General features: G+C 36.0%; 2 protein-coding genes across 2 annotated transcripts in view; both read left to right on the top strand.

The window, feature by feature from the left end:
- LOC107745825 (tumor necrosis factor receptor superfamily member 5-like) overlaps positions 1–2,082 on the top strand; it is a 13,886-nt gene extending 11,804 nt beyond the window's left edge. Inside the window, exons 6-7 of the mRNA XM_016559828.1 lie at positions 1,516–1,697; positions 2,045–2,082. Coding sequence (XP_016415314.1) covers positions 1,516–1,697; positions 2,045–2,082 — 220 coding nt within the window. The remainder of the gene's footprint in view (positions 1–1,515; positions 1,698–2,044) is intronic.
- A 4,824-nt stretch (positions 2,083–6,906) lies between these two features.
- The window catches only part of LOC107745823 (tumor necrosis factor receptor superfamily member 16-like), an 8,971-nt gene continuing 2,494 nt past the window's right edge, over positions 6,907–13,383 (top strand). The window contains exons 1-3 of the mRNA XM_016559827.1: positions 6,907–7,111; positions 7,597–7,686; positions 13,090–13,215. Coding sequence (XP_016415313.1) covers positions 6,907–7,111; positions 7,597–7,686; positions 13,090–13,215 — 421 coding nt within the window. The remainder of the gene's footprint in view (positions 7,112–7,596; positions 7,687–13,089; positions 13,216–13,383) is intronic.

Raw genomic sequence — 13,383 nt, 5'->3', positions numbered from 1 at the left:
ATCCAAATCCGATATAGTGCGTATACTATTCTGTGTTATTATTAAGCCCCACGAAAGCCACAAAAACATTATAAAGCACCATAAAGTTTTCGTGCACTATATTTCAAGTGTTCTGAAGGTTTTCCATAGTTTAATGTGAGGTACAGATGAATATTTAAGTCAAGTTCACGTAAACTCTTCTCTCCGCAGCGACTGTCTGTCATCCTCCATTCAGCATTCAAACTGCATGTCACGTTCGGTTATTATGACAGTCAAGACGATGAAACTCTCTCCAAGATGATTAAATGTTCCTAATGTTATACTTGATCTGTAAATAAAGATAAATGGTTTTGCATAAAAGGAATTTATCTTGCTGGAGTTTCGTGCTGTTTCTAAATCGTGTAAATTTCTACCGAATATCTGGTTAGATCACAAGACTGGAGTAGAGAGCACTATAATTTGTTCATCATGAGCACAGTAACAGAAATGCAAAACTGTTAAAAGAAAAGGCTCAATAAACTAACGCACATATTCAATACACTAGTGACTACGCATCAGTATCTCTACACTTTGTGCTTTGAACTTCTCTATGCGGAGCTCTGCGCACACTCCGTGTTGCTTCAAGCGCGTCATTCTGCGCACGGGATACGCATAAGCGCTTTGAGCCGCTCTGTATTTGTAGCCTTTAGTATCATAATACTTTTGCGCAATGAAAGATTATTAATAGCCGTTCTTGTTCGTCTTATCTATCATATGTTGCTGCCTCATTACTCTGCCATACATTTAAAAGAAATGTCTTTTAATTTATACAGTAGTCAACTTTTGAAGTGGATCAAAAAAGTTAATCAGAGTTGTCCTAAGACAAGAACGGGTATTGTTTTGGTTTTAGGACAACTTTGATGAAAGGTTTTGATCCACTTCAGATGTTGACTACTATAGTATATATTTATATATAAATATATTACTTGTTTTTCATGAATGTATTTTACAACAATACAAAGAGCAATGTGTAGGCCTACCAGATTTAGCCCTACACTTATTCACTTTTATTTGTTACCCACTAAATAATGTATTTTTTTTTCACTAAAAGTTTAGTTTTTTATACAATTATTGTGCACTCATGATTTTTCTAGAGTAACTTTTGCTACTGAATTATTCATTAACCTAGTTTATAATAGTATTTTTGTCACAGATTTTGATTATATTTTTTTGTTTGTTATTTTTTCTTTATAATGATGCTGTCTATACTTAGTAGATTGTGTGTAACATACAAAAGAGTGATGATCGACCTACACATTGAGGTATAGAAATTCTACACTCATTTAATAAAACTGCGCTGGTATCGGCAGATACTCAGAATTTTTGGTATCGGATCGGTATCGAGCCATCCCTAATCGGTACTGATATCGGCGATACTGGGCTTGAAAATATCGGTATCGGATCGAAAATAAAATAAGAGGTATCGCCCATCCCTAGCGATGTCTGATTTGAATTTCTATCTGTTATTCATTCAGTATTGTCGTCATTTTTCTTAAGCTGTGCAGCCAGAAATGAGATTCAGGCAGAAGATGGCAGTCCTGTAAAAGATGTCACATGTGAACAGAAGACAAGGAAAAGATATGGTCTCATAGCTTTTTTAATGACCACTGTAATATTTGCAGCTGTTCTAGTAGTACTCTACTTGTGTTTAGGCTCAGAAGCTCAGAAGATCAATAATGGTGAGTGGATACATTGTTTATTTTTATTGAATTTGTTCACTTACAGCAATTTAATGCTTAAGCAGAAAGCAATCCATTTTAACTAAAATTGTAGCAGTATCATCTTGTGGAGGTAAATGAATCAACTTGAAAAAGACCTAGCAAAAAATATTTTTATTTATTTTTGTATTTTGTTTAGGGCTGTCAATCGTGGTATTTAAAAAAAAAAAAAAAAAGTGGTTTTTTTGTGTCTGTACACTAAAAGTCAATGGGCTTTACTGTTGCTTGGACCCCAGTGTTCTACAAAAATGATCTTTTTGAAATATAAAGACTCATGGCTGTCAGTCTCTGCCTTGTCTAAACCTCAGGCAGCATGTCCATGGACTACCCACAGTTTGTTCATTGAGCGTCTGATGCTTTTTGCATTACTATATCACAATGGGCGTGTCCTGCTTCAGCTCTACTTGAGCATCCAGTGTGAAGCAGAACACGTAGTGAATCATGTTTGTCGTCTTTTTGCCACCAGTTATAAGCAGAGAACAGAGGATACTACATTTGTAAACATAACTCCATCTCTGTCTGCACTTGTGATCGTAAGAACGACAAACAATATGTGTTACTCTACACTTCACCAAAACTGCATTTGAAAAGTCAATAGAAAATTATAAAACATAATTATGGGCTCTGATTCAAAAGTGTCAGATTGTCCTAGCAAATTTGGAATTGCCCCATTTTTTTAGAAACAGCCTTTCTGCACACTGTACTCTCCCAGGTTCAGGAAACTTTCCTTTGTAACTGCACACACTCGAACATTTGGGTCGTACTGTTCTGGAACAGTGTTGTAAATAAATTTTAACCACAGACTCCTAATTGCATCCACTTTTGGAAGGAAAGTGAAAAAAGTGCTTTTGCTTTCACATAGAAACACAGTGTCTCCACGACATGGCGATACCTGAAACCATGCCTTCTTTCTTTGCGTATCCATTTGGGTGGTATTATGCAAATGTTTCTACGTAGATATGTGAGGGAGTATTCAATCGAGGCGTTTTCGGCCGGTCTGCATCAGTCTTCTCTTTTACATAGAAAAATTCCTTTTGTGGGAGACTTTGAGCTTTGTAAATTTGCAGATCTTATACGTGCACAAACAGCTACAAAGCACACTAAAGTAAAAGGAAAAAACCTTTAAGTGGAACAAGATGAAATATGAACCAGAACTTGTGTTGAGTTAAAAGTCTGGCTAATCACTTCCCATCATATCCAGAACTTTCAGATTTTTCTTAGCACTTCACTTCATTAGACTTTTATAATGACAGTGATGAGTCATGTGAAATTCCTATATAACATTAATAATGATTTTTTATGCTTATTGCACTGCAGTTATGCTTTTTTTATTTTAAATATAATTTCTATTATGTTTTGCAGGTGATAAAAGATATAAGGTAAGTTTTCAAACTCTAACTATATGCATGATGCCATTAATATATCCTCATCGTCACATATTATGCTGCTGTTTCTTTGTGTGGCAAACGAGTGTAATTGTAATCTGCTTATTAGTCCTAATAGGAATTATGTTTTGTAAATAATTTTCCTGTTTTGAGTTATTTCACACACTTTCAAGATTTGACTGGACTTTGGTGTTTTATTTAACAGACTCCCATTGAAGAAACAACATCAGCCCAAACACCGTAAGGGGGACTAATTTCCATCAGTATTCTTTTCTTTGTATAAAAATCGTGATGTACTAAAAATCCTATTATGCAAAATATTTATTTATAGAGAGGAAAGCTATGAGGAACCAACAGATGATACTTGAAACTGTATGTTACTCTTCACACATCATCCTGTGATGGAGAAGTGAAAACCCTCCAGGGACTGTGCTGATAAAGGTTTTCACCATAAGCACATTCTGCCACACAAGAACAACATCTACTAGGAGAGAAGACTTAAGGGCTGGTTTCACTGACAGCGATCTGCAGCAACAAAAAGACCAGAATTGGTTTGTTTTCAATTAGAATTCATGATTTCCAGCGACAGTGACTGTTAGTGACACAATGTGGAAAGGAAAGGAAAGGATGTGACGTGTGGCCAAGTATGGTGTCCCATACTTGGAATTTGTGCTCTGCATTTAAACCATCCAAGTGCAGACACGCAGTAGTGAGTAGTGAATAAACACGCGCACACACACCGTGAACACACACCGGGAGCAGTGGGCAGACATTATTTTGCTGCGGCGCCCGGGGAGCAGTTGGGGGTTCGGTGCCTTGCTCAAGGGTCTCACCTCAGTCGTGGTATTGAAGGTGGAAGAGAGCGCTGGTTATTCACTCCCCCCACCGACAATTCCTGCCGGACCTGAGACTCGAACCCACAACCTTTGGGTTACAAGTCCGACTCTAACCATTAGGCCACGACTGACCCTTTGTTTTGTTTTTTGGAAATAATTTTTTTTTTTTTAATTTTTGTCACATTACTGGGCGTGTCCAAAGCTGTAGTTGTGTGTAGGCTCAAAGATGGAGAAGTTGATGGTCCTGTGAATGATTTCACTGTTTGATATGATTTGTCTTTGCCCATATACAGTAACAAAACTTAAAAGAATACACTAAAGGCCCATTCATATGGAAGCTTGTTTCCGCCACGGAATAAAAAATAAAGTAAATGCGATTTTCTATCTTACAATTCTGACTTTTTTCTAGCAATTTTTTTATTTATTTTTTTAGTTTGTTATAGTTACCATTATAGTTCTTGGTGTGAACGGGCCTTAAGATTGTCAGAAATGGTCTGCATTCTGAGTGAGTTTGATCCATTGATAATTGTTCATCTTGCTCATCATGATGCATCATGCTCTGCTGCAGTTTATATACAAGCACTTCCCTTTCATTGTTCAGGCTGATCCTGTTTTTTTTTTCTTTTTAGCTTATATTAAGTTTTATATGTACAGCCTTTTCACAAATCTTTTGAAATATTTTTGCATAACTTTTTTGGTACAATGTGGATTATTTCTAAAACCTGTTAATTTACCACTTAAGTTGATCAAATTGTTCACTCTTTCCGTACATAATGTTTTTCACAAGTGACAGTGTACTTAAAATGTTAAAAACTTGTGCAATGGTGAACATTATAGTTGTTGTTGACGTGGCATATGCTGAAGCCTTAAGGTTAAAATACCTTTTTTTTTAATCAAGCTGAATCAGCTTGAGAATGATGTTTGTGAGAAGTTTTCCTTTTCATTAAGACAAAAAGCTATGTACACCAGTTGTGTTGTGATGTACAAAATAAACTCCATTTAAGCCTTAACTAACACCATTACAAAATTACTTTAATAAAGATGAAGACATGATCAGATCTGCAGAGACAACAGTTGCTGGTTTTAATGTGCCTATTACCGAGCGGGTTTCAGCCAAAGCACATCTCTGATTGTTTAATATTTATACTGTAGAACTGTTTGCCATACTGATGGCGTCATTGAATGGATTGAACAAACTAGGTGCATCAACATTTTAATATGTTCTGCCCTTACAAGCATTAAGTCGGGCACAGCCAAAAGCCATCAGGATCTGCATTAAAGAATAATCAGACAAGGGAAAGATGTCACATTCATGTGGGTCCCAGCACATTAAACGTTTTGATGTCGTGCGAAATTAATTCACGAAAGTCAAGAATTAATGTCTGGAAATACAATAGATTGAGGACAAAATGAAGGCATAATATGCAGTTAGCTTTTTTTTCTCCATGAAATAAGACTGTTTTGAATGACGTGGTTGATATTTAAAAGGGTGTATTCTGTTTTAATTCTCACAACTTACTGTGTCCGTTTGTAATTGTAGTTCCATTATTTGCTACTCTACAGGAAAATCAAGTTCCTTATATTCGCCTTCAGTTTCAACGTTTTCAAGGATAAAAAATACTAAATGTTACAACTAATGCACGTGAAGGTTGTTCTTGTGGGCGCCGCGTACCAAAGCTGAAGGTTTAAAAGATTCAAAATGGCGGTTTAAAACAAGGACAAAGATGGTGGAGGTTTACAAGCTGTCTCAGCCTCAGACATCATACTATGGGAAGCCAAACAACCCTTTTAAGTAAATTTTACATTTAAGGATATTTGTGTAACTGTAGCATTTGATTATACTTGGAAAAAAAGAGTAAAATGTACTGATGGTATTAAAGTGTTCGCGCCGCGCTGACCTGTCATCGGCGTGGCTCAATGGACCGAGCTGCGGATAATAGACTTAACGGTAATTCTTGCCTGTTGTGTGGAATAAAATGATGTTATGCGTTTTTAACAACATACACGAACTGCAGAGAAATCTGGATACAACGAAAAACTCAGATGAAGATATTAATGCCGTGCTTGATGATTCCGGACCCCGACAATCAGATAAAGGTGATCCACAGGACGCAGCCGGTTTAGCCGCACATTACTTTTATGCCGACCATTTACATCCAAATGTTATTTAATTTTCACAGAATAGTAAAAGTGCAGTAACCATGGATAGATTTTGTCATTTTTTTTAACCCACAGTTTAACTACAAATGTATGGTTAAAAGGTTAGTGTAATAAAATCATGGTTAATTTTAATGTGTTTTCCGATAAACCTAAAACACAATGCAGTGCAAAATTCAAAATACATCATATTGAATTTACATACACTGTCCCTAATTTTTAAAGATTTTTTTTTAATTAATTACAATTTATTTATTTAATTTGGAGTGTAGAGAAAAGCCTTGCAAACCGTATCCATTATATAAAATTGCAATGTTAAAGTTAAATAACAACGTTCCCTTTACTAGAGACAACACAAATCCCATATATATACTACTAGGCTATTTAATAATAGTTCAAATTTAAAATGGGCAATATTGTGCTGAATGTAGAACTTGACGACAACAACAATAATAACTAAGTACAAAATAAAAAATATATATATACTAGAAGCTGGGTGTGCTCCTCAAGAGGACTATGGTATTGTAAATTTATTAAAGTCTTATATTTGCAGTTTTTCAAAGTACAACTGTTAACATAGAAAGGTAAGCAAAAGAAATGTAATAACTTAATACTGATCTTCATTATGTTATGTGCAGGAAAAAAACACGAACTTCTGCGGAGAGTAATGTTGCCTCTGCGCTGTTGTAACTGATCAGCGCTGCGCTGTCAGTTCGGTGGCGGTGGCCTAGTAAACACGTTCTCTCTGCGCTGTCGAGTCGGTCGCGCAGCTCGGTCCATTGAGCGGCGCCAATGACAGGTCAGCGCGGCGCGAACACTTTAATACCGCGCTGTTTCATCCCACTTTTGGTGTGTTTGGCTTCCCATATCCCATACATCACGCCCACGGACTGCTGGCTGAACTTCTGCCATCAGTCTGAAGGTCTGGCTACGCGAGACTATTACAAGCTGTACAACATGAGAACGCGGTTTTTGGGATTTGTTGAGCTCCTTTTCGGTAAGACGAAGAGCAACGTGTTCCGGTTGTATTGAGATTTGAAAAGTCAAAATGCAATAACACACTCAAAACATTAGAATAGATAACGGCGAATTCATTTCGAAAGTGAAAGTTTTATTAAGTTTTGCGAAGCGTCAAAACTTTTCAATACGTTTTACGATGTATAGCACGTTTGGCTCACCTTTGGTTCTGCAGCTGATTCTTTATTTTATTTTATTATTTTATTTTATTTTATTTATTTATTTATTTTTTATTTTATTTATTTTATTTTATTTTATTTTATTTTATTTTATTTTATTTTATTTTATTTTATTTTATTTTATTTTATTTTATTTTATTTTATTTTATTTTATTAATAAATCATAGACATAGGTGAAGTGATAATTTTAGTGCCAATATGACATGAATGAAATGAAACATAAAATAAATATTGAGTGTTTTAAATTATGTGGTTTCTTAAATTATCTTATTCTTTTTCCTAACAGTTGTTTGTACAGTTCTTTCATTTGGAGGAGCTTGTGGCCCAAGTGACTATAAATCAACTGTTGGGGAGTGTTGTCCAATGTGCAATATTGGTAGGAACATTAATCAATAAACACATTTAAAAATAATAAGTGATACTAAAATTGGAATTGTTGCAATGTCTACACTGGAAGCATCCATCTGAAAAAACAACAACAAATATTTGTTTTTGGAATTAATTCTGTTGGTTGTGACAGGTATGTTGGGAGAACATGGCTAGGGAGACTTAGGAAAAATAGATTGTTTGTTTGAAAAAAAAGGTTGTTTGACTGTGATTAAAAAAAATGTCATTACTTTTATCAGAGAGTTGTCTTCATCATTTGATTTTATTGACTGTAGCTGCGAAGGGGACCATGCTTGGTATAGCTAGCAAAAACTGTAGTACTCTATTATAATATTTACGGTAACTAAGCATTATAATTCCATTTCTGTATTTATGCCTTTCCTTTTGTAAAGATTATATTTTTTATGGTTTTATATGTTATATCTGTGCCCTACATCTAATTTATCTAAATTCCTTTCTTTTTTTACTGCTGTATATTCTAGTGTGACAAAAATACAAACCAAAAATTTCCCTTAAATATTTCAATGTTAAAATATTTAAATGAACTTAACCATAAAAGTTTAGGAGCAGACAATATGAGCAGACAATACAGTAGCCAGTTACCCTGTCACAGTGCAGTTAAAGCATTAGATCAATTCTTAATTTTATCATCTATCAAGTTGAGGTAGTATCAAGTTGTGCGAGTATCCAAAACTGCAATTTCTTTAAAGATATCATTAAAAAAAGAGAGAGACTTGAAGTGATTTTCAGAATTTGTCTACTGTAAACTGAGCAGTCACATGTCTTTTAGTTACAGCACACATTAATTCACTTATAGCATTCATTGTGTGTAATTTCAACCGTGGGCATGGGGTACTTTTTATCCCTGTTTTCACCAAACCCATTAAGTTCCAGTCGTGTCTGACAACTGAATATGCTGGAGTAGTTTGTTTTTGGATGAGCGAGGAGGATTTTTCTTGAAACAGGTCATCTTACCTAATGCGTAAATAAAAAAAGTCGCCCTCATGTTCGCTCCTTCCTCTAAATTAATCAACTGTTGCGAAGTTGCGTCTTCTACTTCTCCTTTTTATTAACGGTTGGCAAACCAACTTTTGGTGCATTAGCGCCACCACCAGAAACAAAGAAAGAAAGTTTGTTTCTTGGAATTATGAAGTTTCAGGGGCAGCTGTGGCCTAATGGTTATAGAGTCAGACTTTTAACCCAAAGGTTGCGAGTTTGAGTCTGAGACCGGCAGGAATTGTAGGTGGGGGGAATGAATAACCAGTGCTCTCATCCACCCTCGATACCCTTGAGCAAGGCACTGAACCCCCAGCTGCTCCCCGGGCAGCCGCTGCAATATGGCTGCCTACTGCTCCGGGTGTGTGTTCACTACTGTGTGTGTGCACTTGGATGGGTTAAATGCAGAGGACAAATTCCAAGTATGGGTCACCATACTTGGCCACACCTCACTTTCACTTTCCAATCAACTAAAGAGCTTGGAAAGCCTAAAAAAAACAAAAAACAAATAAATAAATCAAACAGCCCCTACATCAACCATAGACTGTATAAAAACATGGACGTAGTGTCCGTGACGTCACCCGTAGATTTCCGAAGAGCGTTTTTGAAGCTCAAAAGTGGGTGGAGGTGGTCGTCGCCATCTTGGCAGCGCGTCACTCCCGGATAATCGAAAATGGGCAAAGAGGCGGGAGAAGGTTGGTGAAGCCACGCCCACCTAGCTCGACGGTGGTGACAGCAGCGGCAATCCACCTGTCACTCAAGTGGCCACGCCCTTAAGTATGCACAACTTTAAGGCTTATTATAATTTAAATCTCTTTTGGAAGACCAAACAAAGTAGTTTCGGCATGGCGGCAAACAATACTACAGTGAGAATAAAAGTTACGCCTTCTTTCTTTGCGTGAACATTTGGGCGGCGTTATGCAAATCTTTCCACATAGTGAGGTAGATATGTGGGGGCATGTTAGAACGAGCCGTTTTAGGTAGGCGTGGCTGACTCTTAACTTTTATAAAGAATATCTCTTTGGATTTGAGACTTTAGTCTTTGCAACTTTACAGATCTTCTTTATGCACCAAGAGCTTGTAACACTCCAAAGAGAAAGGAAAAATTGAAATCGCATCATATGACCCCTTTAAAGCATAAATGACGACATAAAAAAAAAATCCTTTTGTTGGTTTACTTATTTTAACAAGTAAAACAACCAACAGTGAACTTAAAGGAAATTATTAATTATTGGTTTTATTTCTTGTTTAAAATGCTTCCCAACTGCATTTTAAACAAAAGCTTGACATAATTTTTTTACTTTAATTACACTAATTGTGACAGGGAGTCATTCTCTTTTGCTTGGATGCCTACTAAAAACAAAAACGAGAAATATATAGTGTATCACCATTCAGTGTGTTAAAAAAGAGAGAAGCTGTCTGGTAAATGTTGTGTGTTTTATACACATACTTCTAATGACCGAGAATACAGTATTTGAAAAATAATGTGTTTTTTGAACATTAAAGCATGTCAACATATTCTGTTACACCAAATAATGATCTTTAAAAAAGCATCATATGACCCCTTTAAAGAGACAGCAGCCTAAATAAACCTGCTGCAGTCTTTCATTATACAGTGAAGACTATCTAGTGTTATTTTACAGTATTAATAACAATAGTATTTTACAATAGATTATAGTTAGACCTAACTGAAAAAATTAAAGTACTGTTAATTTCATTTGTATCTTATTGTTTTTGTTTGTGCTGTTGATTGTCATTAATTTATTTGTTCTTATTTTATTATTTACAATTTACTTGTCTTTTTTAGTTAAAATAAATTTAATTCTGAGTGCATATGATTCTTGGGTGGGGAGGTAGCGTGGTCCATGGGAACTAGTCCTGCCACCACAGTTGGAAAAAATCCTAGAGGAAACACTGCATACTTTTTAATAAAATTAGAAAAATGCATTTACGAAGGTAAAAAGAAAATGCCCCTGTAAATCACTTTGAGTCAAATGCCACCTCGTATTAGAAAGGCTAATTTTTGATCAGAATTTTTTTATTATTGATTAGAAGGTGCTCCTACATTTTTTAAATTAGGAGGACAAGCGCTCCAATTTTACAAGAAGAAAAAACTGCTCTTAAACTGGGTGTGTTACAGGTATGGCTGTGGAATGGGGTTTGGCCAAGGAAACATTTTCAGTCAAAATATTTTTTTTGCTCTAACCCCTGCGCTATTGTCTTAAACAGCATTGATATATATAAAAAAAAAAATACATAAAATCCATTTACATTTAGTCATTTAGCAGATGCTTTTATCCAAACTGAAACTTACAAATGAGGACAATGGAAGCAATCAAAATCAACAAAAGAGCAATGATATGCAAGTGCTATAACAAGTCTCAGTTAGCTTAACATAGTACACATAGCAAGATTTTTTTTATTATATAATAAATAAAAAGAAAATTGATAGAATAGAAAAAGAATAGAGCAAGCTAGTGTTGAGGCCTTTTTTGCATTTGTTAATTGTATAATAAATTAAAAGAAAACAAATAGATAGAATACAAAAAGATTAGAAAAGCTGGTGTTTTTTTTTTTTTAAAGAAAACAATCAATTGGTAAATGCATACAAATGTAAACTTATTGATTTGTTTATTATGTGAGTTTTTAATGATTTAAGGTTAATGATTGAACACAAACAGCCTAGGTTAACCATGGAAAACCAAATTGCATTGCATTAAACATAACATCGCATAACAAAGTATCAATTAAACTACAAAGCTGTCACAGAAGCATGTATAATTGCAAACTAAATTTACTATGACTGTTATTTATTTCTAAAATAACCTTCACGTAGGATAAAGGTATGGGGGAAAATCGTTTCTGCGACAACTCCGATGCACGCGTGCATGGCCCGTTTCAAACAGCCGCTAATCATAGCGCGCTCAAACGCGTCTTATGTGAAAGCACAATGAGCCCGTGCTGCTGCTTCTGCACCGCAAACGGATCTTCATTTTAATTTCGTTCACTCTTTGCTAACATATATTGCTCTCAATTCCCAGACACTATATAGAAATTTGAGAATCAGTGAAGACATCCACGATCTCGGAGTCGACAACGAGAATCGATTCCAGTGCTGGAGTCGACTCCGACTCTAGAGCTATTCAGGGCTATTCCCATCCCTACTTTGTGTCCCGCGCTCCCCCATTATGGTAGGCCTACAGTACAAATATTTTGAGTGTCCCTTGTTCTGTTGCTTAATTTCCTTTAAAAAAAAAAAATGTAAATTGTTAAATACATCAAAACAAAAGCTCTAGAAAAATACAATCAATTACCAGGCTGTAGAGAACAGTGCACTATTGCAGACTTATATCTACGGAGGTTTTAATTACATCATTTTAATAGTCAGTCATGAAGTGTTACGTGCTAGCCCTTTTAGTCTAGAGGTAATGGACCTAGCAGTAACACATTTTGGAGAAAGAAAACACAGGGACCTCTTGTCTCCAGCCCCAATAACACACCTCCAAACAAAGGAAATTAAGTTTATTAAATCATAAGAAAAAGAAAGGGAAACATAAGCTGCAGGAGGGGGAAAAGGCCAAACACAACAAACAAAAAGATTTCTAACTCAGTTTTAACCATAACTTACCCACACAAACCAAAAGAAAATGAATAAAATGAACTTCCCTATCTCCTTGACTACCCAGATAACCAGGAGAAAAGCAATTAAAGAAAAAGGCACCCACCTCCCTACAAGTTCCTTACAAAACCTAAATTCTGAACAAACTTATAAGTCTCCAACTAAATCCACAGTAGCACCAATGGTTCGCACTTAATAACAGCAGACATAATAAAGTTATCTGGAGCCAGCGAAAAGTCCATGTGACAGGTAACAATCTGCATCTCTCTCAGCTTGTTGTGAGGCAGTGCTGGCTTTATATGCTGGCTTTCTCCTGGCTGCAGCCAATCAGTGAAGCTGAGGTGAATGGGCAGCAAATCAGCAACAGGTGAACCCAATCACCTGCATGAGAATGGTAGCAGTAGACAAGGGAAAAAAACAAACAAAAGAAAACAACACAAAGCACATAGAACAAATCACAAATAAAATACGTCTCAGGACATAACATAAGGCATGAAACTCCAGGGCTGAAAATGAGTCCCACTCTGGCCCTGCCTCCCACTCCACCTTCAACTAAAACTGAACTGTACAACTCTGGAGAACTTATGAAATCACATGAATATCTATGAACAACAACATAATCACGTATTGTCATAGGCCCTGTGACAAGGAGGGGCACTAACGTATAGACGTCTAATTGGGACGTCTAATAGGGACCCATAATTTTTTTATTTTTCCAGGAGATCCTTGAATTGCTTGGTCACCACCTTGTGTCTTGTTAATATTTGTTGTTTGCAGGGTCAGTGGTGTACCATGACTGCACTGGTGATTTCAGTACCACATGTATACCCTGCAGTCCAGGAACATTCATGAGTGAACCCAATGGTCTTTATCAGTGCTTCCCGTGCAGACAATGTGCTGAAAGTATGTTTATATATTTCATGTGTATTCCTTTTGTAATTTTGCAGTATTGCCTATGTGAATGGGTTTCTAAATGTGCTCTTTTAGGTCAAGGTCTTTACATCCAGAGTAAATGCACTACAGTAAGAGACACCGTCTGTGATGTACTTGATGGATATCGCTGCGTTCCCC

This window comes from Sinocyclocheilus rhinocerous, unplaced genomic scaffold (genome assembly GCF_001515625.1).
Source record: "Sinocyclocheilus rhinocerous isolate Xijiao unplaced genomic scaffold, SAMN03320098_v1.1 scaffold558, whole genome shotgun sequence".
NCBI lineage: Eukaryota > Metazoa > Chordata > Actinopteri > Cypriniformes > Cyprinidae > Sinocyclocheilus > Sinocyclocheilus rhinocerous.
This window is presented reverse-complemented; position numbering and strand designations above follow the sequence as displayed.